The 24902-nt window shown below is 41.0% G+C and overlaps 1 protein-coding gene across 5 annotated transcripts in view; it reads left to right on the plus strand.

Annotated features, from left to right (window-relative positions):
- Positions 1 to 24902, plus strand: part of NYAP2 (neuronal tyrosine-phosphorylated phosphoinositide-3-kinase adaptor 2) — a 149166-nt gene that overhangs the window by 107701 nt on the left and 16563 nt on the right. For all 5 annotated transcript variants that reach the window (XR_011326153.1, XR_011326154.1, XR_011326156.1 and 2 more), the window contains 2 exons: positions 3423 to 3635; positions 12356 to 12459. Coding sequence is in view for 1 of the 5 variants with exons in the window: in XM_069792135.1 (XP_069648236.1) it covers positions 3423 to 3635; positions 12356 to 12459 (317 nt within the window). In the remaining 4 variants the exon portion in view is untranslated. The remainder of the gene's footprint in view (positions 1 to 3422; positions 3636 to 12355; positions 12460 to 24902) is intronic.

Here is a 24902-nt window from a genome sequence, read left to right on the forward strand (position 1 = left end):
TGAGACGCAATAATTTGTGCCACTGAGCTTGCTCCATGGAGCTGCATCAGCAGGGAGTAGTTGACAGTATAAAAACATCCAAGTGACTGGGACAGTCAAGAAAAGGTCCCAGTAATGCACCATGACCTGGGAGGAGAGCATTCTGCATTTCTGGAGCTATCACGGGCACATTAGAACTGAGGTACTCTTTCAGTCAAGCAAGAACTAGCACAGTGATTTTTTTAAATTGAATTCGAGTATAATTCTCATTGACATTTATGAAGGAAGCTGAAATTATTCTAAAATCCTCACCAAAATATTGAGCAAAAGTGTGGCATTAATTTTTTTTTCTTCATTTTTTATGTATTCACAAGTGAGCAGGAAACTAATATTACAGAAAACTATATAAAACACTGACATGTTGTTTTTCTGACTGTGTATCAATGTTACTGATAATGATCACCAAATAATAATGACTCAGACTCTGCGATGGGTTGCATGACATTATAATCTGATTCAATCTGCTTTTCATTTTTAGGACATATTACTTTTCAGATAAACTGAGAACTGAAAATCCCCAAGAAAGGGTAGTGGAATGTAAATTTATGAAGTCTAGACAGCCAGCTGAAAACTGATTTTCTACACCTTATAAAGAAGTAGACTATAAGCCAAATCTTTATTTAGTCTGAATATTTCCATAGTTTCCAGCTGGTTGCAGAGAACTGCTGTGCTTTGATTCAGCTGATAATAAAACTAAGAATGCACAAATCATTTTTATCAGGCAACAAGTACAAATGCTTCTCTGTTAAGTAAACTGAAGTGGGTAAATCCTTAGCTCCACACTCAACCAGAGTGTTTCCACTGCAACTAAGGGCCGGCTGCATGAGCATGTGAAATTTCAAGGGGTGGTGTTCAAGTAGTGTCAATGAGGCACACACAGAGAAGGTTTTCACTAAGGTAATCACAGCATTTCCAGATGAATGACATACATAGTAAATTAAATATATTGAATGATGCATTAAGTTGGTGGGGCACTTGCTGGGCCAGATTCTGACTTTTTAGAAGTGTGTTCTATTCTTTTGGCACTCTCTTTGTCTTGCTGGAAAGGAAGAGCTGCAATCTAGACAGCATCATGTATTGGTGGGAAAGAGGATTGTGTGCATTTCCAAAGAATTTTGAAACTTTGTTCATATCTTTCCTTTTCCCAGATAAGTAGTATCTTAAAGAAGTGAATGTTATTGGTGTAAAGAAAAAATTCAGATATGATTGCATGTATCTGTTATGTGAAAAAGTACAGCGTTATTTTTAATAGATCAGTGCTCAGAAGAAATACAAGAGCTTTTTTGTTGATAACTGAAATAGTTCAAATATAGTTATTATTTGGGCTCTGCATCTCTTTGCATGGGTCTTGTATTAGCAAGTCTCTCTATGCAGTCACAGACAGACCTGTGTTACAGACATTTCGTAGCAAAGGTCCCTGAAAGGCAGATGTCATGTTATATTGATACAGACTGTTATTCAACCTTGTACCCTGCTGGGGTTACCAACTAGGAAAAACAAACAGTTTGGATTTTCATTACAGTGTCTTTTTGCATACATTAAAGTAGGTAAGTGACCTAAAAGTTCAAGGAAGAGGTTTGATTTTTGAAGGTCTTTGTCACATAAAATGTCACCGAATCCTGTTTACGAGACTTGCTAAAATGGGGCAGTTTTATTGTTTTCTCATGGAGTGTTACTACTGTGAGTAATTTAAAAAAAACTTTTGAAGGTTATGGTGTGATATCCTTAACATTAATTTTTACTATTAACTGATAGTAATTCATGAATTACGCTAATGATTACATATTGCATTGCATATCAAGTTAGATATTTTTACGTATTTCCTAAATGACATTTCATTGAGGAAACTTCAGGCTGACTGTGTTGTTGCTCCTCAGACTGTAATGTCAAAGAACTCAAAACAATATGATATTTTGTTACTGTTGTGCATAGGTGGGGTCTCTACCATACCATGCAAGTATCTAAAATTGCATCTTCCTCTGTTGGCAGTAGCAAGTGTGTGGGGTTTTGAGCCGCAGACAGATTAAAGTGGTTTGAATGTGGCTCTTTATCTGGGACCGTATCATCTGAGTGGCAATTCCATTTGGATAGTCCCAGTTCCTGGCCTTGGGGATAATTAGGAGAGGAAGTGGCTGCTGAGACAAATTTTGTTGTTGCATCTCTGGCAGTACCGCACAGCCAGGCCACTCTTGTTCCGCATGGGTCCCGTGGGGGGCTGTTGTCATCTTCTGCCTGCGAATGGCTCCTGGCGTTCTCCCTTTGCTTGGCTCTTGCAAATCTTGTAATGTCCCTTGCAGCCACAAAAAGATTTTGAGATAGGGCTCAAGGGAAGATTGCCATCTCTATCCAATGTGAATTCCAAGACTGTAGTTACAGAAATTAAGGTACATTGGGAGTTTGATTTATAAATCTGAATGACTAGAACTGAGTATCATGTAAGGATGTCTTTGCTTAAATATGAGGTATAAAATTCCAAACTCAGAGTGATTTTTTTTATTTTTTTTTTTTGCTAAAAGGAGGCAAACAGTTCAGCAAGCTTTGAATAACTGACTGGCACAGTAATTAGCTGTTACAACTAAAAGCAATCTAATGTTTCTTCTGTATCTAGTTTTTCATGTGAGTTTTTTACAGCTACAGATGGAAAAGGTCAGGAATGAATTGTTTCTGCATGCATTGCTCAACCTGCAAGATAAGAAATGAGGGTCTCAGGAAAAGAACAGAAAATCACCAGCCATGAAGAAAGCAGACATCACTGCTTCACTTGAAAAATCATTCAATTGTTTTTTGAATTTCTCCTCCTTATATTGACTCATGGTGTTGCAAACAGAAAGTCATTTTCTGACTCCAAGGATTTTCCAGCCAAGTGAAATTTTATTCCCTAGGTTATGGTGCTGGGCACACCCAAAATATTAACACTGGACAGTTTTGTGGATTGTGTGCTTTTTATTAGAGCTTATGAGGAGTACAGGTATGTTGCTTGCACAATGTTGCCTTAGGAAAGAGCTTCCTTAGAAAGTGCCCAAAGAAGAACTTGTTCCCAATGAAATGACAGCTGAAAAGAATTCAAGTATTTCCATAAATTGTTAACAAAACCATAATTTGGTAGGATACCATTTTCAAAAATATTCTCCTGGCATATAAAAGTTGTAACAGAAGAGTTACATTTTATCCATCTGCTGCATTGTATATCATTTTAATAGTTAAAAAGTACATTGAAACCTACATAAACGATAGGGTTTAGGCCTAGATGGTAAAATTGTGATATAAATTGCCCTTAAAAGATTTATGATTGGTATATATGGAATACTGAGCAAAAGGTTGTTATATGATGTGGGTAGTTAGCAGACACTCTGTAACAAAATGTGCACTTGTGTATTTTGTAGAACCACTTGATGAGCTGAAGATCAGAAGTCACAGCACTGAACCACTACCAAAGCTGGAAAACAAAGAGAGGGGAGTCCATCATGGGACAGCTTCCTCCAGGGAGCCAGGGAAAGCTCAGGAATGGGATGGAACGCCAGGCCCGCCTGTGGTGTCCAGCAGGCTGGGGAGATCCTCTGTCAGTCCAACCATGTTGGCTGGAAGCAACAGCTCAGGTATGTCAAGTAGCAGAGCAGGGAAGATCTCATGAATCTCCTTGTGAGCTGAAGGAGACACAGATGTAGGTAAGCATCTGGATTCTTTAGACTTCCAAACATCTTCTAGAATCTGCCCTGCCCATTGACTGCTGCACTAATGAGCATTGTGCTGTCTGCTTGTGCTCTGTACTGGAACAGGATTTGGGATGGTGGCAGGTAATACAAGCATGTAAACATGCCATTCATCTGTTTTAAAAGAAGTAAGGAATTCCACTTGACATTGAAAAGGTACACTATGGCAAAGACACCCCCAGGATGGCAGCTCAGAGAGAAGTTCATAAATTCAGATATCACATACAGTAACAAAAACACACTGTGCAGGAACAAGGCTGTCTTATTGATATGCACAGTGACTGGACACAGACAGCCTTTGCTTTATACTTGTACATAAATTTCTAGAAGAGTGACTATGGATTTCAGAAGTCTCAAATTCATACCTGTCCATTTTATTAATCAAATTTTATATATATAAAATAGTGAATTGCCATAAACCACGAAAAATAGTGCAGCTTTGTTTATAAATTGACTAAGACAAACAGAACTGATACATGAATGGACATCTATAAATAGATATGTATAGCTCTGGTATAAGCACTGCATTGTTACTTTTTTAGATTTGACAGTTCTCTTAAAAGAGTAACTTCACTGCTTATTGGTTGGATTGTGAAAAATATCTACTTTAAAAACAGTTGGCATACATAGTAGTGGAGCCTCATGGTCAATGTTCAGTGAGCATAAGACCATGAATGAGCTACTCAAACATGAAATTATTCCTGCACAAGAGATCTGCTGGGCAGTCAGTGGCAGAGATGAGTCTTTACAGTGCTGAGCTAGCAGAGATGCTCTCCCCTCACTCAGGGCATCGCTTCCCTGTGTGATAATAGGACTCACATTTTCCCTGCATTGCTGGAAATAGCACCTGAAACTCAGTATATGACTTGAATAGGCTTTGCTGATGTGACATATCATTTGCAGCAATTGTGTAGTCCAGCTTTTCTTGCTACAGACCCCCAAAATAGTCCTTCCTGGGGCAGCAAAAGTGACTTTTCTGCAAATCTCATGACTAGCACAGGTTATTTGGGTGTTACTGCCTTTTGCTTACTTGTCTGTTTTCACAAGGAATCCTGGTAGGTAGGAATTTTCCAGATGAGCTCATAGCTTTTTCAAAAATTCTGTTCCCAGTGTATTAGAGCATCATCTGTGCTAATGCAGGTAAAAGGATGGGTACAAAGGTACCACATCAAAGTATCAGGACATCTGATAATTAGACCAAAGGTGCGTACCAATCTTTTCAGTTCTGCAAGATGACAGTACAGAGCAGAATGGAAGGGAAACGAAAATTAAAGACTAAGTTCTTAGCAAAATATAGCACTTCTGTCCAACCTTCCTGCATTAGTTTTATTTCAGAGAGTTGGTTGATCTCCATAAGCAGACAAAACATGTTGGCCTCGATCTTCATTTGGCATCAGCAAACTGTAATAGTTGTTGAATCATGCCTTGATTTAGTTAACTGTGACTTTGTCTTAAATAGCTAGGACTGTCAAAGAAAAATTATGGAAATATTTTATTGGCTGAAATTTGACTCCTTTTTTATGATTAAAATCTGAGAGCTGCTGATGATTTTTCTTTCCCTGCAGTTTTTGTGACATTTCATTTGATGAATATTGCCTCTCATCTGGCAATAATATTTTTTCCCTTGTGTGTCTAGCTGTTGCCTGAGCAACATGTTTTACCTTTAATCGGTGGGGCATCGCATTCAAAATGCTGTACACAGTTCTCCTCAATGAACTTGTATATGAACTGTAACACTTCATTCTTTGCAATTAAATTAGAACTGTAACAGAATGCAAGAAGAGAGGTTTAATACATCTGTATGGACGCAAATGCTTTCTGGAGTCAAGGAGATAAAGCAGTTCTGTGCTAGGAATTTAGAACTTAGATTTACCACAGGACCAAATAAAATCAGGGCAGTCCCCAGTACAGTCATTGTTGCTGTTGCTCTTTCCAACGTCATAGATAAGAGAAAAAAAGGTGACTTTTTTTGTGCAGACATGTCCTTGAAACACCAGTTTGCTGCCTACCTCCTAGTTCACACTGGTACAGGCATTTATTAGGGCAGTGTTGGAATAACTTAAAGAAAATGGGGTTGATTTGATCTGCTGTAAAACAGAAAGGATGTAAAATGACTTCTCGTGTGCTCCATAGGCAGCTCTTGCTGAGGCACAGAATAACTAGGCACTGGAGTGGTGTGAGTGAATATCTGAGTGAGAGTACTGATTTTTTGTGGGTTCTCTCTCTCTGCACCTGCTAGTAAGATCAGAGGGGGAATGAGCCATCTCCAAACAGAATCTTGAGCTTTCTGGTCATTTTGTTCAAATGAGCCTGGCCTGTCAGGTGCACATGGATATCACTGTCTCTAATGCCTGATTGTTCTCTCATCTGTCACATAATTTGTCAAGGCCACTTTCTGTTTCTTGGCATCCTGTTGTTTCTTATGGAAAGCAGTGTAAGTGGTTTGGGGACATGCTGGCATTTAGGAAGCTCAGTGCAATTGTAGTGAACAGCCAAACGAGATCAGTGAAACAGAAGGCTGTGATAACTTCACTCCAGGAGCTTCGAAGAGTATTTTCTGGAATGTTGCTGCTTTTTTGCTAACTGCAACCATGAAGCATTTTGCATTGCCACCTGCTGCTAGAGACAGGCAGTGCACTGCCTTTTAAATCTCTCATACTCTTGTGTCCTGGTTTTGAATCACCATCAACTTGTCAGTCAGCCAGTCCATTAGTATTCTAGCTGAAAACATTGTAGATAATCAGGAAGGGAGTAAATGCCCACCCTTCAGTGGAATTACTGCCTAGCTTTGTGGATTTGCAGAAGTAATGAATAGTTAAGTTCAAGCTCTTTGGGAATGGAGCAATGCCTGCAAAGCCCAAGGTACGAGACGCATTTATTGGTACAAGAAGGGAGTAGCGGCAAAGTACCGTTCACGCTAGCTAGGGCTGCTTCACTCAAAAACGACTGAGTACTCCCATCAACCCCTAAATTTTCTCCTCACAGGCAGTATCAGAGTATCACTGTGCCACTAAATCCTCAAGGATTCTCCAAGTGAAGGCAACTTAATGCTGGAGGTATATGTTACTGGGCAGCCTGCCCAAGGACATCCAGCTCAGGATGCGACGCTTCCAGACCTTGCCTACACTGGTCATCCATGTTCTCTGCACACAAGTTCTCCCCTAGCAGCACCTGTCACCTAAAGTAAAATGAGTAGTACTGGGAGCTATACACCAAGGGCATCAAGCCAGTGCATCATGAGCCAGGTGTGTCATCTCCAGGGTGTAGGGTCACACAGTCACAGAGCCTGACTGTAGAAGTGCACGCTGTTGTCTGCAGCAGTGGTGTTACAGCTATTTGGAACAATGCACAATTGTCCTTTTTACCCAGGGCCCCAAGACTGACAGTAGCCCATGCCAGAAGCTTCAGAGAAAAACAGCAAGAAATTTTAAGGAAAAAACACTGCCAGTAGGACATGATTATTCCTTACCGCATTGCCTCAGTCATTGACATAGACCTGAGACATGACAGTTCAGAATAAATCTTAATTTAAAACGTACCCCATCTAATACAGACATGGTTTTTCTCATTACCTGACTTGGTTTTGAGACCTGCTAAGCTTTTAACCTATGGATATCTCATAACACTGAGTTCTACAGGTTCAGTGCTCCCTTTGTTAAAACAGTTCAGTTTGACATGCTGCTGTGCTATTTCAGCAGTAAGTGGCTTTTGCAGGTGAAGTCCTAAATACTTCTTTTTTTTTTTAAAGTGACAGAATGCTATATAGTTTATTCCACCTCAAGGTTTCATAATTTCAAGTTATGTTTCAGCTTACTCATCTCTTTTTAGGAGACCAGCGTGGCCAGGTCAGTATGATGATAATAGGTGTGATTATTTTTCCATGCATGTTTTCTTTTTCTTTTTTTTTTTTCTTTTTTTGCATGTGATTACTCTCTGCCTGTCACATCGCCTTGTTTAATTCAAAACGTGCTTCTTGGCAGCTGTAGCAAATAAGCAATATTTCTTTCTTCATGTGCAAAGAAGAGACTGTGACAGGATAAGAAGCTTCTCCAATGTAAGTGACAGCCAGAGTATTTTTTTGAATTAAGATTAGGATAGACAGAATGAAGCCTTCCTTGGATGAATAAGAGAATTCTTCCTGTTAAGATCCAAAAATAAAAATCATGCAGAGCTGTTGTATTTCTGGAGAATATAGAAAACCATAGCACATTGGTATAAAACTGATCAAAAATATTTCCATAAAATCTTGTCGCATTTCAGCACTGTGCTTTAGTGAGGAAAATCCAGCAACACCCCCTGCTCCAAATGCAGCCAGCCAAGCCTCTACATCTTTAGTTATGAGTGACAGCACTTGCACTTTTGGAAAACAGGTCATTTATGTGAGTGCTTAAATACACAATTAAGTACACAATTTTAAGGCAATCCTATTTGTGATTGGAAAGCCTGTACTTCTGTGTTGGATAGTCTCTCCTTAAAATTCTCATCCTTAATGCTGTCCTTTAGGGCTGTCTGCTTCCTTATGTCCATAGGTAATCCTACTGGCATTGTCAGGACTCAGCTTAAACCTGAGAGTCCAGTAATGCTGGTCCCATTGCAGCTGACTACGTGTGTAGGTTTACTTCGTGCTGAGGTGGCTGTGGTACCAACCACTAGCATTGTTGGGAGTGTTGTGGCTGCTGTGGGTGACATAACAGGGGACTGAGACACAGCCGATCTGCCATCCCCTACTAGTATTACACTGCATCTGCGCCTGGCTCCTGGAGGTGGTTCAGGCACTTAGTAAGCGGTGCGTTTTTCATAATACGGCACAGTGTGAGTGATGTGTCATTTGAAGCTGTGCAAAATAATACCACCAAAGAAACCTTCATCAGTTAAATATAGCAACTGAATCTTAGGAACATTTTTGTGCATAACATAACTATGTTGTGCAGCTCTCTAGCTACCCCGAACAATCTGCTGAATTCAAACCTCATGCTGCCCATTGATTGCAACAGGCATCTCTAACGGCTACTCAAGTGCACTGCATACTCTGGCCCCAGTCCAGTAAAGCACTTAGACATATGCCTATGAGTTCCCTAGCTTGGCAGTAGGCTCTTAGCCCTTTTCAGCATTTGAGTGGCTTACGGCAGTGTCAGAAGGCCCCTAGCTGTGGATGCAGAGAGGGTCTTGGGTTTGGAGTGAAGTCTCTGGAACCCTCTTTCTGGCAGGCTTGATTTAGAACCAGAGGATCCACCCGCACAGTGAAGTGAAGCACAGCGCAGAGATGGGGTGCCGCACTAACTTCATCAGTATGGAGCTAGATGTATTTTAACTTGCGTTATCATGGACCCTGAGCAAATGGGTCCTCCTTGGCGGACAGATATCTACAGGGCCTTCCCTATGTGCTTATCAGGCTGGCTGATAAAACTCTGCTCCACACCATGAATTACTGTCACAAAGGGGACTTCTCAAGAAGTCTCAAGACTACTCACTCATTTCAGATGTTAATACTGAGCTGTCTCAATATTGTCCACATGAGATAAACATGAATTAAACAATAGAAAGCGTCCCTGAGATTTGCTGGCAGAAATTGTTCTTCCTTCAAGACTCTCAGCAGTAAATTGGAAAAACGATTTTCATTCCAGAACCAGAATTGGTATCAATATGCAGGCCTTGCAGACAAGCTGAAATGATCATTTAAAACATGAAAACCAAGAGGTAAAGATACTGAAAGTGACTGGATGGTGGACATAATCATGCAAGAAGACTTCTTACTACTTTTTAGATAGCCCAAAGCAGAAGTTATTATTTGAAGTGATCATTATTATTTTGAAGTGATCAAAATCCACTTAGCCTCAGTACAGTGAATAAGCTGTCCACAGCTGAAAAATAACATGCTGCAGAATAGAGAGCAGTGAGTTGGGCATCACTTATGCAACAGACCATTTATGGATATTTTTTTCCCCCACAGTAGTGTGCAGTGAGAAGATGTTACTCAGAGCACTAATTACAGTAGAATAGAGTATTTCTTTGGTCTAAAAATATTCCCACTAAGAGCAATGGAATGGCTATTAAAAAAACCAAACATTTCCCTTCCAGTGCATAACCCAATTTCCTGAACTTTAAAAAAAGCTTGACGGAGCCATCTCCGAAACCTCTTTTGGTGAGGATCACCATGGAAGTTGCAATAGTTTCCATTAATACTGTAACATATATTACAGGGAGATAAAGGAGCTAATACTTCATCTGTGTGTGATAGGTTTTATTTCTTTGATGCCAGATGAAAGAATTCTCTTTGGCAAGGAAATGGTAATCTCTTGTTGCACATATATCCAAACTGGAAATTATGACACTTCTCTCTGCTTTCCCAAAGCAAAGAAAACAATTCAGAAGCAATGGCAGACAGTGCCTTGGAATTTTTTACATACTGGGTGTCTGATTCTGCGTGTCACAGCAAAAACAGAGTCTCTATTTAGCAGTAGGGGAAAAACAACCAAAAAACCCCCAATTCTTGTCCTCTCTGAAACCCCAGCAAAATTCCAGGAGGGAACAGACATGAGATCCATTATTATATCTATATTACTGAAAGAAACAGTCAGTAATCTGGCACCCAGACAGTGTGAAATCAGAACAAAACCAAATCTAATCAAACCTTCAGAATCACTACCCAAGTCCAAAAAAAGCAAAACAACAGATTATGTACAAAATGCAATGTTATGGGGGAGATCGGTCTGCTCCTTTCTGCATGCTTATTGCCATGTTGACTCGTGGTATGTTTACAGACTGACTAGGAATGAGTGAATTGAATAATGCATTCGTCAAACAGCATAAATATTTTTGCTGCTCAGCCAGCTGGATGTTAACCAACCTATTAATATTTAGCTGATGAATATTCACCCATACAGATGCTTTCATTGGCCTGAGTGCTCCAGCTTAAGTGGATAGCTCTTCTCCATACCCTATTGAATTCTGAAACATCCGAGGAAAATAAGCAATTAAAGTGACAATGAAAAAGCATGAGATTGAAAGAACACATTTCAGCATGTTGCTGGTAGGTGGCGTAATGTGCCAACTGTCTTCAAGTTTCCAAGATGTGCCAAGTGACCTTAAGGACATGCTAGTGATGGGCATATTATTCCTTTCCATATTATTCAAACAATGGCCCAACCAGTGGCTAGTGATGATACTAGAGATGCACGTAGGAAATAGAGGTATTAGTATAAAGCAAACACAGACAAAGCAGCAGTGTAAATAAGGCATGAGAAAATACATTTCAGAGAGACACAAGCAAAAGATATGTGAGAAAACGTGTGCTCCAAAGGCAAACTTGCTAAACCAGGATTGCATGAGGCATAGGTCCTTCCCCTCTTCTTGAAAATGTGAGATCGAATTGAAGGAATTCTTTAACCCATTGTAAGGAGGCATGATATTATTGTAATTACTTGTTATTCATGGTAAAGCAGTACTATCAATGCTAAAATTGAGAGTCTATTATTGTACAAAGTGTGTCTGCTGAGTGCAAATGTCCTTGGTCTCAGTGTTTGCCCACCAAATAGAAAAGACAGGTGCAGGGTTGGGAGGAAGGCTTATAAAACATGAGGAGAATGAACACATTCATCTGAGCTAAAAGTCATGGGTTGAGAGATGTTTCCTCAGCCATAAACAGGAAATGTAGGGACAAATATTTCTCTTGGGCAGAAACAGGCAGACCCCTTTCTCAGGAAAAGACAGTTTCTTCTAGACTAGATATGGGGTGTGGACTGGTGTCAACATGGCTGAGACACAAAAACCTTCATCCAGGACTCCTGAGCTGCACGGTCACCTTCCTGTCGGTATGTTAACAATAGTAACCTGCGCTGGAAATCATTGCCGAGCCTTCTGAGAAATGCCTCCATGTACAACAGCAGAAGGAAAATGAAGTAACTAATTTCTGTGCAGTTCTTCTCTGGAATAGAGCTTTCTTTCAAGGCAACCTCTACTTCTGTAATGGCCTTGATTCTGGTGAACTGACTTCAGACTTTGCTACTCTTGATGTTGTGATTTGTCTCCTCTCTTCCTACTTTCTGTCTCTCAATTCACTGCTATTAACATCAGATTTCCCAGTATTTTTGGCATCATTTCAAGTCCCCAAGTGTGACAGTATCCTCACTGCTTTTATACATTCCCTCCTTCATTTTTTGGCATTTCAGGCTTTCCCTCAGCACAATCAGTCTTTGGGCTACTATATCCCTCAGCTCTGTGATGGAGATGAAACCAGACACAGCTGTAACTCCTTTAATCACTGCTGTATTTTATGAGGAGTAGAAAAAGGGGCTGGGGGACAGGGGGCAACAAGGTGGTTTCCTTTATATGCTTCCTGTCTGTCTGCTGTTTTATGCTCTACACTTCAGCTTCAGCGATGCTAGAGGAAAGGAAAGAGGCCAGGACATGGGATGGGTTCTGTCTTAATCCCCCTTCTTCTGATCTCAGCTTCTTTTCATGATTCAGCCAAATGTCCAAGACTTCAAGTGGAAACCAAGCCCAGAGTCTCCATTTCAAGGGAATCCGTGGTCCACTATGTTACAGTTTACTGCAGCAGTAACCCACCTCCTGTTCACTGCTGTATTTTCTTCTCTATTCCTCTGCAGAGCCTAAAGCAAGTTGCAGATTAGGTCGGTCTGCGTCAACATCAGGTGTGCCTCCTCCATCCGTTACTCCGCTCAGGCAAGCCAGTGATCTTCAGCCGAGCCAGGTACCATCGTTAGCCAATCGTGAATGACTTCATGTGCTGCAACATGCCAAATGTTTCTCACCTCTGTCTGTCATTTGTTACAGTAAATTATTTTTTTGGTTTTTGCCTTTATTTTCTGTGCGTGTGCGTGCATCTGTGTGTGCACATCTCTCATTGGCAATGAAATTCCACTGACCACAGCCAGTAGAATTCTCTTTGCTCTTAATTCCTTGTACCCTCTTCTGTCTTCATTCTGTAATATAAATGTAGTAAAACTGTACTGTATGAATTGGCTGGGTTTTTTATTTTTTTCATGTTTTCTGTACTTTTTTACTGTCTTTAAAATTTATCAAACTTTGATAAATTTAATCTATGTTTTTATGTAAATTTCTTTTAAATCTCTTGTCTAAAGCACTTGCACCAATGTTTGTCAATGACTTGTACATACCTGACTTCTGCCCAGTTGTACTTTAATATTTGTGCCAGTCTCACATTTGTTTTGAGCTTAATGCATGATTGTATTATGCTGTGATTTATTGCTGTCCTGAAAACTGCTCTTACAGCAAGTTATTTTGTTTAGTTAAGGCAGCTAGACTCTCTTCAACTATAGGCCATGCAATGCTTACAGGACTATTAAATAGTACACTGTAGTTATTATTTATTGTATATTGTTAGGAATCAAAAACCAAATCAAAGGGATAACATCTCCGTGTATCTTAAACAGAGATGCTTTTTTTGTCCTCACCAAAACGAAAAATGCCACATAGACCCTTGAGAAAGAAATGAAAGTGTTTGGGTTTGGCAAATTTCTCCAATAGCGAGAAAATGGAAAAGAAATAAAGACAGCGGGAAACCTATACTTACCTTTATTTTATATGCTAATACTGATATTGTATCATTTTGCTGTGCAGACCTGTATTATTAGTTTGACAGAACTAGCTGCTGAGAGTAGCAGTTGAAAGAAGAGGTTTCACTTTAAACATAATGTGAATGCCTTCTGTCAAGCTCAAAGCACTCCAGCGTTGTATCACTTGTGTGTATGTGTACGGGCCTACACATCACTGTGTATGTGTCTGGGTGTATATATGCACAAAGAGACATAAACATGTATGTATATATGTGCACATACATATATGTATGCACACACACAAACACCCTTATTCAGATGGTGAATTTTTGATTGGCTTTCAGGGAATTAGTCCCCATAATCCTATGGAATTTCAATGAGATTTGAGTGGAAAACTCCCTGAGGACTGCTTTCCAATAATCATGTATTTAAGTTGTTGTAGCTTGGTGAGTTGCTTCTAGAAAGTCTTGACAAAAGTAGTGACTAAGAAGAGTAAGGTTGATTTACTCAATCCAGACAGCCAACTACTTGTTAGGAAGGTTACATTTGGGTAGCCTAGTCCATGCAGGTTAAAATTCTTTAACCTGCAAAGCTGATGCTATTGTATTATTTCTGAGCCCTGCTGGACACAATGCCTAACAGAACCTTGCACATTTCTAAAGCATATTTTATATAAGAAAATCAAATCCATAATGGAGATTCTAAATGACAGCCCATCTAAATATCACGTCAAGTGTTCCTTCATCTAAGAAAGAAATTAGAGTAATTGTACTTCCAAAGGTTTTGAGTGTCCCAGTGTTCATGTAGTATATGATTTTTGATTAAATGGGTCTCACAGCAGACATGATGCTTTGCTGGTTGCTCAGTGGCAAAGGCACCTTGGGTGTTTTGAAGGGATTTTAGTCTCTCAGTTTATATTAAGAACTAAACAATAAGCCTTGAAAGCAGAAGCTGATGTGATAGAAGAGATAATGAGCCTCTTAGAAGTTACAGCCAGGGTTCACTGAAACTGTGGAGGAAAAATCCACCTCACTTCATACAGAAGAAAGGAACAAAGATGATAAGAGGAATTTTCAAGTGACTGTAGAGGGTGATCCTGTTAATTGAATAATGTATAGTATGGACATGGCTTCATGAAAAAGAAGAAAAACTGGTAAAAGCTTTCTCTCCCCATAAGTCTTCCCTTGAAGCTGTCAATCTCTTACTGTCCATCTATTAAGTTGTCATTTATTATGATGGCATAATTTTTTAAAGGTGTGGATTTGACCCTGATTCCAGCAGAATGACAAAAGTCTTATTATCTCCATGGTAGAGACAAACATTACTTTGATTGTGTTCTTTATACACCTATTCTATCTTAATGTGCAAATAATCTATGACAGGTGAAATGTGTTTGGAAATGGCTGGGTTGTTAGCCCATTCTGAATCTGACAGATTGCGGTGTACAGGGTATTGGTTTTTGTGTGCTGTGGCTATTGATTGTGTTGATACTGGTTTCCTTAACCACATCATAATCAGCAGTTAGACTTTCCAGAACATTAAGAGGATGCATCCTGTTATCCACCTCTTTGTTGATGAGATGGGCACAGCTAACATTCATACAGGGATACAAGATCTGGGAAAGGGCAGATTACTGTTAATCACTTTTCTCAAATCTTCATGGATCCCAAACTGATGTTTTTCAAAATGATTAACTTGGGGGAAAAAAATCAGGTTTGCAACTGAGCTCTCAAGGCCCCTTGTTTTTAATACAGAATCATTCAAGGAAGTGCTGACCATGCTTAGTAATTAAAAAAAGCTCTGATCTAAGGAAACGTAAATTATAATCCCAATCAAATATTGGCTAATTGTGTAACTATTGACATTTAACTCCCCATGCCTTATTTTCTTGTTTGTTTATTGGTGTAGGAATTGTGAGGATTAACCAGTTAATATTCACGAATATATTTATGGTGTATTGGTGGTAAGCATTATAGTGATCATTTATAAGTAAAAAGAAATTGCTTATAAGTAGAGCTGAATTATGTGGCTGGTCTCTGATGGAGAACACTTTAAAATTGTGTAGTGTAGAGTCAGCCAGCAGTTACCAACACACTGAGCCAGGTAGTGAGCATGCCTTTTTGTACTTAGTTCTGGTAAATGGTGAGGGCATTTTGAAAGAGCTGGTTGCAGGAATTAACCTTGGATGAAGTCGTGAATTGACTCAATTTAAACTGAAAGATAAACATAAGTTTATCTTGGAACTGAAGTTATTGATTGCATAAGGACAAAGTTTAAGAAAATAAGGAAGTGGCAGAGGAAGTCAAGTGGAGAGCTTGGAACTGTAATATGGCAGAAGCATGGGATGTATTTGAGCTACAGAAGTGGCATATAGCTACATTTCCTAAATACATACCTTAATATAAATATCCTAAAGAGAGGAGTGTAAGTACCAGAGAAATGTTCTAGATATCACAAAATGCAATGCCTTGTAAAGGTTCTCCTATGTTAGCAGAGAGCTTTCAGAGAATGGAAAATGTTCTAGAAAGTACAGTAAGTTATAGCTTAGAGATAAGAAATGTGTGAATAAAATTAGAAATAGTGAAAGTCCGAAATAGTGGCCTTTATATGGAAATGAAAACAAGTACCAGTTGTTGTAGCCATCCAAGTGGACAGAGAACAGCAGAAGTTAACCACCATGTGAGGTTTATAAAGTAGAATAAACATGGTCCAAGGATGCCCCAATAAATAACTCATCACCCATATTGCTAGAGCCTCTGTGCTGGTGCCTGAGACTTCTGTAGCAGGCATGGTCAGATGTTTCACCCTGCAGTGGTAAATGCTCAGTCATATCAGGGGACCCCCACAGTGAACAAAATTGTTCACTTGAGTAAAGCAAGCAGGATTTGGAGTCACAGGTATTACTGTGATATAGTGATGTATCCCTGCATCCTATCATTCTCCACATCTTCACCTCGGGGTAACAAAGGATTACACTCTATTGATGGACTCAAAAATCCCTGTCGCATACAGTATACATGTGCACTGAGCATGTCTGTCACAAAAGAAGAAAACATTTCAAGCAACGTGCACTGTGGAAGTCCCTCTGCTGGAGAGCAGAGTATCTCGCATCCGTATTTTTAATGGACGTAAAATCATCTCTAGGTCACTGCCAGGCTTCTCCAAAACAGTCGTCAGCACACCAAAAAAACACTGGTTTCCATTTTAAGAAAAAGGAGCCAATATAACCATCTCTAGATTTTTTGCTGCAAATGATTTTTGCAAGGTGAAGTTTGTTTTCATTAAGATGTAGACAGCTATTGGAAATCACATGTATTAAGCTGCATAGCAGCACAGCAGTGCATGTTTATAACGAAGATCCACAATCTGAAGGAAAGTACACCCTTTGAAAACAAAGCTCCTGATAGTTACATGTGGTATTTCAGCTTTTCTGCAAAGCAGAGCCTGTCTTCAGACAGATTTCCACAAAACTGTGTACCTTATCTGCAAACGTGCAGCCTCTCTTCATGCTGCCTGTTAGTTACTTGCTTTTCAGCAGGCCGACAGCACTGTCCTTTACTGTTGCCTCCTCGAGGTACACTATCTTAATTCTGAAGGTTTGCATGCCTCTTAAGGTCTGGTGTCTTCTTGTGGGGAGGACCAGGAAATGATATCTAGCTCCAATTTAACCAAGGAAAGAAGATTTAAACTTTACAGTGATGATCAAAGTAAAAATCCAGAAGCCATGCTGAGATTAGAAGGAATAACTCAGAGGAGGGAATGAAGATACATGGGCAGCTATGAATTAAGGAGTTTCAACTTGCATTGAAGAAATGAAAAAAAAGCTAGAAAATATATCAGAATCAACACAGAAACTTTTTGTGGCTTATTTTTAACAAAAAAATGCAGCTCATTTCACTACTTGCCTGGTATCTGCCTGAGCCCCCAGCAAGCTGAGATGGCATTTTTCTTCCCCCATACGACCACATCAGTGAACACAACACAGAAGGCCCGCATGATGGACAAACTAACCATTACCTTACAAAAGCTCTCCTGAGGAGAGCTTTAACTTATTTTATGATTTATCTGAATATAATATAGGAAAGGGGAAAGGCCTCCCGTGCACAGAATGGACTTGGCCATGTAATTATTGTCTTGCACCAATTGAAGTGAATCCATCAATAGTTTATTTGAGTATGTATCTTTGATAGGCAAGAATTTTACATACAAGTTGACTCCTTAAATTCGTATTTAGGTAGCTAAATAATAAAACAGACTTGTAGAAGGACCGAGTGTACTCTTCAGCTGAGATCTATCCTACCTCTGAGATATCTAAATCAGGGGTATAATATGGGTTCCACGTGGGGTATATGAAGAGAGGTGCCTGCAGAAGGGATTCACTTAGCTAAACCCTCAGTGACCATGCAGAGCTGCATGTCTGTCACCTTGGATAACCTGGTAATTTATCCTCCTAATTTAAGCACCTCTGTTGGTTGTGGAATACTAACTGGGATCATTCCTGCTCTGTGTGCGTTAGAGGCTCCTGGACATTTACCCATGAACAGATAACAGTCATTAAAATTTCCACTGCTAGGTAATAGACATTTATACCTTTTCAGACTCAAGGCACAGGTGCTGAGTGTTAGGAAGAAGCTGTATGGATGATACTGCTGGGTCCTACCTACAGTTAACCTTTGAAATGGCGTGCTTTTGGCATCTTCCCTCCTGCCAGGCTTCGGCTTCGTAGTCCGACTCGCTAGCAGTGCCCCGGGGGAGAGCAGTGACCTGAAGTGATGTTGGGGTGGGTGGGTTGGCTCTTGGTTTTGGTGTTGGACCTCCCTAAGGGAGCTGCCTTAAGGAAAGGGAAACGGAAGCTTTGCGGAGTCCTGCAAGCGAGAGACCAGGGTTTTTCCAGCATAGTTTTCTAATGTATTAACATAGCTGGGGAGGTAGAAAGCAGATCTTTCCACATTAAATATGCAACTGGAAGGGGGTTCGCCGTCGTATTTATTCCCAGTTGGTCTGAGGGAGGTACAACGTGCACTGTTTTTACGTTCCACAAGAACATGAGAAAATACCTTCTTTATTGTTTGGGTCTGTGCCGGAGAAGTCCTGGACGAAAATGCACTTTAACAACTGTTCAAAATGAACAGTTTGGAAAATCCAACGGGATTAGGAAAAGCTTTTTTCTTCCCGGAGCCGGGAACACGAAGCAGGGCGCCCGGCTGGGGCAGCGCTGCCGTTTCGGCGGCCCGGCAGCCGCCCCGCAGGCCGGCGGGACTCGGCCGAGGCGGGGGGAGCTGCCTCGGTTCTGCGTGAAAAACGGGGGCTGCCCGCGGAACGGGGGCTGCCCGCGGCCTGTGTCACTTCGTGGTTCCGGGCAGGCGGGTCACAGCGCTCTCTCTCGAGGGAGGCCGAGGCCGGGCCCAGGCCCACGCGGCCCGCCCGCTGCGCCGGGCAGGAGGCCGCGGCTCGGCCCGGCCTCGCTCGGCGAGCCCACGGCGCCGCCTGGCGGCCGCCTCCCGCGCCGCGCCAGCCGGAGGGTGTCCGTGCCGGCCGGCGGGGCTGGGGCTGCGGGGGAGCGGAGCGGGCCGGGCCGGGCCGGGCCGGGCCGGGCCGGGAGGTTTTCCCCGGCAGCGAGGGCGCTGCCCTTCTGCCCGGCCTGCGGGGCTCCTGCTTGACGCTGCCAGTGGCGAAGCCCTGCGCAGCGGAGGGAGAGGTGAAGCCTGTTCAGATCTTACAGCAACTTCACCCGAATTTTCTAGGAGCTAAGTTATTTACTTCAAGAAGTGTGACTTCGATGCGTTGGGGTTTTTTCTTTCCCTGCTGGCTGGAATCGTCAGTGTTGCAGCGAATAATTGCAGGAACCTCGTGCAGAAGTCGTTGTAAGCCATGTTCCTCGCAGGCACTTGCGTGCCTGCAGAAGGGTGGCTGCACTCTCGCTGGCTGCCGTCCCAGCACCCTGCACAGCCTTGCACCACATCAGCTGGCACTAGGGAGGGAGGGAGGAGGCTTGCACCAGCCTCACCTGTTAAATCCCCAATTCTTCCACGCAACAGCTTAGATAACGTTTTGTTTAAGACTCAATATTTAGGTGCCAACTGAAATGAAATTAAAACATGCACATTTTACCATGAAAAAAAAAAATTCTAGCATTAAAACTGAGGTGAAACCTTATCTTCAGGGCAACCATTATTTAATTTCGTGCTCTAGCTCCACGTTTAAAAACAAAAGAATGATGGAAGGGAAATATGACAAAACAAAAAGCTGACATATATATTTAGCTGCTCTCCACATGCATTCTTAGAGCAATAATACCCTGTAGTTTAAGTGCGGTATAAGCTCATTGTAAGAAATTTGCAAAACTTTAGAGAAATAGTTTAGAGTTGAATTTTGACTAGTACTGAGTACTCTTCAGCAGTGTCTCATGCCTAAGTTCATGAATAACTCTGCACTGGGCCAACTAAGTATCACAAGCCCAGCTCTTAATGTCTCTAGCCTTAGTTGTGTATACAAAGCATATTGTAGTCCTTGTATGCCTTGTAAGCATTGTGTTCACCCTGTAATTAATGACTGCAAGAAGGGTAAATTGTTACTATTATGGCTATAATTATTTTTGAAGGCGCCTAGACAAAGTACTTCCCCAATGAATTGACATTATCATGTTTTAGTTGGCAAATGTGCATCTGAAAGCATATGATGGGCTCTATGCTACTCTGTGAGCATAAACAAAGCATCTGTGCTCTTCTGTTATTCTCAGCTTAAAGTTGCCATTTTCCCGAGCAATAGTGTACAAGAGTTCAAAGCAGTCAGTAAACACCCTGCAGTTGTCAGGCATCGTAACAGGGCTGGGTTCCTGACTGCTGCCTTTAATGAATTCTGCTGCTGAAAAATGAGCACCTATAAATCAAGATCCACTGTTCCGTATCTGATCGCAGCAGTCTTATTTTAACTTCCATTATATGAAAGAAATGCAGTCATTGCAGGCAGATGGAGAACTCTGTAGACTGAAGTACTCTTTCATCCAGTTTGAATACTAGGAAAATGGTAACAAAAAAACGTGCTAGTAAGAGAATTTGTATCTGCTACATAGCATAAACCCATGTCATCGCTCAGTACTGTAAAACTTTCCTAGATGCACTCCTTGACAAATCACAGTCTGAAACTAGCATGAAACTCTAGTGATTCTGCTTTTGTGGTTCTAGTAATACAGAAGGATTTGCAATGGAAGAACCAACTTCTGTCACACTTGCTCTCTGGGCCAAAGTGAAAAAAAGATCCCCCTGGGCTGCTGGTTAAAGATCTCAGGGGAGTTGCAGTCCTGAATTCCTATTCAAAAAGAATATCTAACTACTGTGCTAATTGCCACTCTGGCATGACTTTCTCTGTCTCTCTTTTTTCCTCTAATTTTCAAAAGTTTTGCAAGTCTATTGTGTACTTTGGCCGTAGAATAGCAAAACATATGAAACAATTCATGGGATGGTGGCAATTGTTTTCTTCTTCTCCCTGTGTGTAAATGCCAAGTGTTCCCTTCAGCCAGTGCAATGTCTCCGAGACCTCTGTCGCTGTGCTCCTGGAGCCAAGATTATGATTGTTTCTTTTTGATACTTGATCTTTTTCTTCATTCAAAATGTATGTCCACAGTGTGGGAACAGTCCCATGCCTCTCGCTCTGTAATCAGAGTCCCATGGGGTTTTGGTCTGGACTTTATATACACTATTTATTGCTTTGGATGGTAGCTTCTATTTTTGCCTGTGAAGCTATTCCCTTAAAGGGACTTAATTACTCCTTATGTTTAACCATCACCTTTAATAAGGCTTGGGATAGTCATTGGATCCAAAACCCGATTAATGTTGGCCAGTAGGATCTACCACAGTAACGTTTGTGGTGGTGTCTAAGAGTCATAGTCCTAAATAAGGTCCCCATGTTGGTAGACAATGTGTGTAGAACAAAGACTGTCCTTACCCCAAAGATTAGTAAGTTCAGTGTAATAGACGAGAAAGTAAGCAGTTGCAGATGGGAGTAGATTGGTAAGTATGTGACTGTCAGGAATTGCTTAAGCTTTGGTTTACGTGGAATTATAAAGTGCAAAAACTATTTGGGGTGCAATCTACTGTATCTTTGACAGTAATTTCAATTAGTTTTATGTGCCACTAATACAAGGAAATGCATTTGAATGTCTGAAACCAGAAAACCAGGTAAATTTTACTAGGAACATTTTACAAATGATGTCTCTTTCTCAAATGGTCCTCTCATGGATAAGTCCTGCTCCTCCAGTGGAGAAGGCTTTAGTGTCTGTGTAGGCAAAAATGAATGTAGACTGAATTTTGTGGATGCTGGTTTTGCAAATAGCGAGGAGGAGAAAACTCCTCTGGGTCCTGCCTGGGAGGATGGACAGGCATGGAAGAACCCACGGTGGGGTACAGAGAGAAACGCCTGGCACAAGCACTTCATTGTTGGGACATGGGCCAACTTTTACCTTGAGATGATGTCTGGATTTGACCAGCGGGTGGCCTGAGTGTATTTGAAAATCTGAATCATCCAGAGCCATAGGATTTTGCCTTCTTGTTCAGGCTGAATGGTCACAGGAGTCAGGCATGAGTCATCACACTGACTGCCACCACCTAGAAAGAAGTGCCAGGGCGTGAGCTGGGTCCTGCAGTGTGTCACACAGCCTTCTGGGGAGTTTGCACTGCTAAAAATCTGTGAGTTTGGATTTCCGAGTACGCTTTTGTGCCTTTCTAAAGTGCAGCAGAGCCCCATGCCCACGAGAGGGAGCGGTTGGATTACTTTACACAGTTCTTTTTTTTTTTCCTGCAAGGACAAGTATCTTGCACATAGGAAGGCAAAATCCTGCTGTTGTTAGTCCAGCTAAATATGCTGTCAACATTTTGGAGGAGAGCAACAAGAAGAATGTTAATGCTTTAGGGAAGGCTCCACATTGCATTGTGTTGAGTCTCAGCTTGAATCTGGTCTTACGTAATCAGTGCATGGGTCCAGAGCAGTGCAAATTGTTTCTAAATATACAAACTGCAAACAGAGAAAACTCGTTAAAAAGGAGAGAAGGAAACAAAAACATAAACCTTGAAGTGGATGGAATTGCCACGTCCATTATCACTCACCTCCAAGGCACGCCTGACTGATTGGCGTGAGAAGCAAATGTGTCAAAGCCATCTTCTGTTGGCAGACAGCCCTGCTGTTGCTGTCCCAAGATCTTTTCTTCAGCATTCAGCTGGGCTGGTCATGCAGCAGGAGCAAGTCACTGCATTGCTGGGTCCTACTTTGCCAGGACTCTGATTTAAGAGCATGAGAGGAAAGCACATGCTCGGTGGCCCTCGCACCACCAAAAGTGGCCTCCGACTCATGGCGCGGGGAAGCTAGGCAGAGGTGGACTGAGCACGCACTGTAGTAGGTCCTAAGACCCAAGCATGGCTTTGGTGGCTCTCCTCCACCGTACTGCTCAATAGCATGGGGTTTAGGCACAAAAAAGACCTGCTGGGGAGAAGCAGTGACAGGTGAAAGCAGGTCAGCTGTAGGAAAAGTAATGCCACAGAAAGAGGGTGTCAGAGGTGGGCACAGTGACCAGTCTCTGAGGACCAGACCTAGAGTCTGTCTTCATACCTTTCCTCACCCTCAAGTGCCAGCTTGGCTGCCACTATTTCAGCTGTGATGGAAGACAGTGGGAGGAAGAATATTGCATTCCCTTACTCTGATCTCTTGTTGTTCTTGCACGGGCTTTGTAAGCTTGCCAGCAGAGTACAGAAAGAAGCTAGTTCCCTCACAGAAGTTGTTGAAACTTTTCAAATGCAACAATGTTCTGACAAAGAATGAAATACAGCATTTATGAGGATTTTCACTTCCCACTCAACATTTTTTTACTGTCTTTACCTAGTTGTTTCTCAGATTGGGAGTTACAATTTCTTTAAAAGGCTTAGGACAGGCATGAGAAGATCTCATCTGTGTGGTGGGTGGTTTCAGGGGGCTGCTATGTTGTGCCTGGTTTTGATAGAGTTGGGACGGTGTGTTTCAGTGCTTTGAAAAATAGTCTTAGCTCAACAGAGAAATTTATGGGGACAGATGCCGCAGCCAATGCAGCACAATATAGGTGGTTGTTCCCTGGAGGGTGAGGTACCCTCCTGAGCCCCTGGAAGTTGGTGAGAACTGTGTGCCTCTGGAGCCCGAGGGCTCAGACATGGGGACAACAGCCAAGTGTGGCCTTTGCATCCAGACCTTTCTTTTGAGAGTCAGACTTGTACATGGGTAGGTAGAATTTAATATGACATACATAGAAACTAATAACTAAGATTTCCAATAAAAGACTTATGCAGGTCGATGAGATGGGGAGACACAGGGCTTGAAAGTCTTATGGCGTCATTGAACAAGTGTTCCTAAGCTGTAACTCTTGCAGCTTATAAAACACTGAATCAGTGAGATCACTGTCCTGTCCTGCCTACAAGAAACTAGAAATTATTTGGAAGTTCTTCATCTCATTTTTAGCTGCTCTTACAGTGTTATACATGGTTCTACTAAAAATAGGTAACAACTTTCATTAATACTAAACAAATATATAATGCAATTTATGTGAAGTTTCGGTCCAAACATCAGTAAGTTGCCTATAGAGGAATTTAATTTGGTACTATTCCTTCCTCTTAGGGAATCTCTCTTTAAGGCGTTTCTCTTCTAAAACTTGTAAATTCACTTCAAAGCTTGTTCTGAGACTTTTGTGTGCAAACAATTAGTTTAGTCACATTAAGAAGGATGCAGTACCAGAACAATAGCAATTGCTAAGTTTATTTCAAATGGTCTTGCAACCACTATTGAAGACATTGTGCCTTGGTTAAAAAAAAAAAAAAAAAATTAAAAAAAAACAAACCAGAAGCATGCAATTTCCTTTTTTTCTTTTTTTTTCCCTTCTCTGTGTGTATTTATGTTTAACTCAGGGCAAGAATTTTATAATATTCTTAAAGGAAAAAGTAGAAATAAAAATGGCATGAATTCATGAAAGCATGGGTTTATATATAGGCATTCTCTGTAAATGAACCAAACATTCTGTATTCTAGGTAGAATAACCTTACTTGTCTGCTCATACGCATTTCAGTTACCTCCATGCACTCCCACTTGTCTTACCTTTTTTGTATATGAACTGAATGTATTGTACCATGTTTCTGTTCGAACTGTGTGTGCCTGATGCATAAAACACAACATGGAACAGCAAGGTTTTCCCCACCATCTGCATTAAGTCACAAACCATCCAAGCTTTGTTCTCATGGTTGTTACCATTTCACCAGAATCTTTCGGTGTTTGTATAGCCTTATACAGTATATTGCACTTACTGTACCTGTATAGTATCTTGTCTGTATACTGTATGCACATAAATATGTATATTCACTCATGTATGTATGTATAGTATGTTTATATATCTCTGTATATGTATGTGTGTTTGTTCATAGTCCCTCACTAGAAATGTGTGGCTATTCATATACATTATGTGTATGCCAATTATGAAAAAGTATGAATGCCAGCACCCACTTTTTGATAACCTACTTTTATTCTCATTTTGTCTTGTTAAACAATGAAAATAAAAAATGTCATGTATTTTAAATGAGAACTTTAAAAGATTATTATTTTTACTAATTAT

The sequence above is a fragment of the Haliaeetus albicilla genome, chromosome 9, assembly GCF_947461875.1.
Source record: "Haliaeetus albicilla chromosome 9, bHalAlb1.1, whole genome shotgun sequence".
NCBI classification, from domain to species: domain Eukaryota; kingdom Metazoa; phylum Chordata; class Aves; order Accipitriformes; family Accipitridae; genus Haliaeetus; species Haliaeetus albicilla.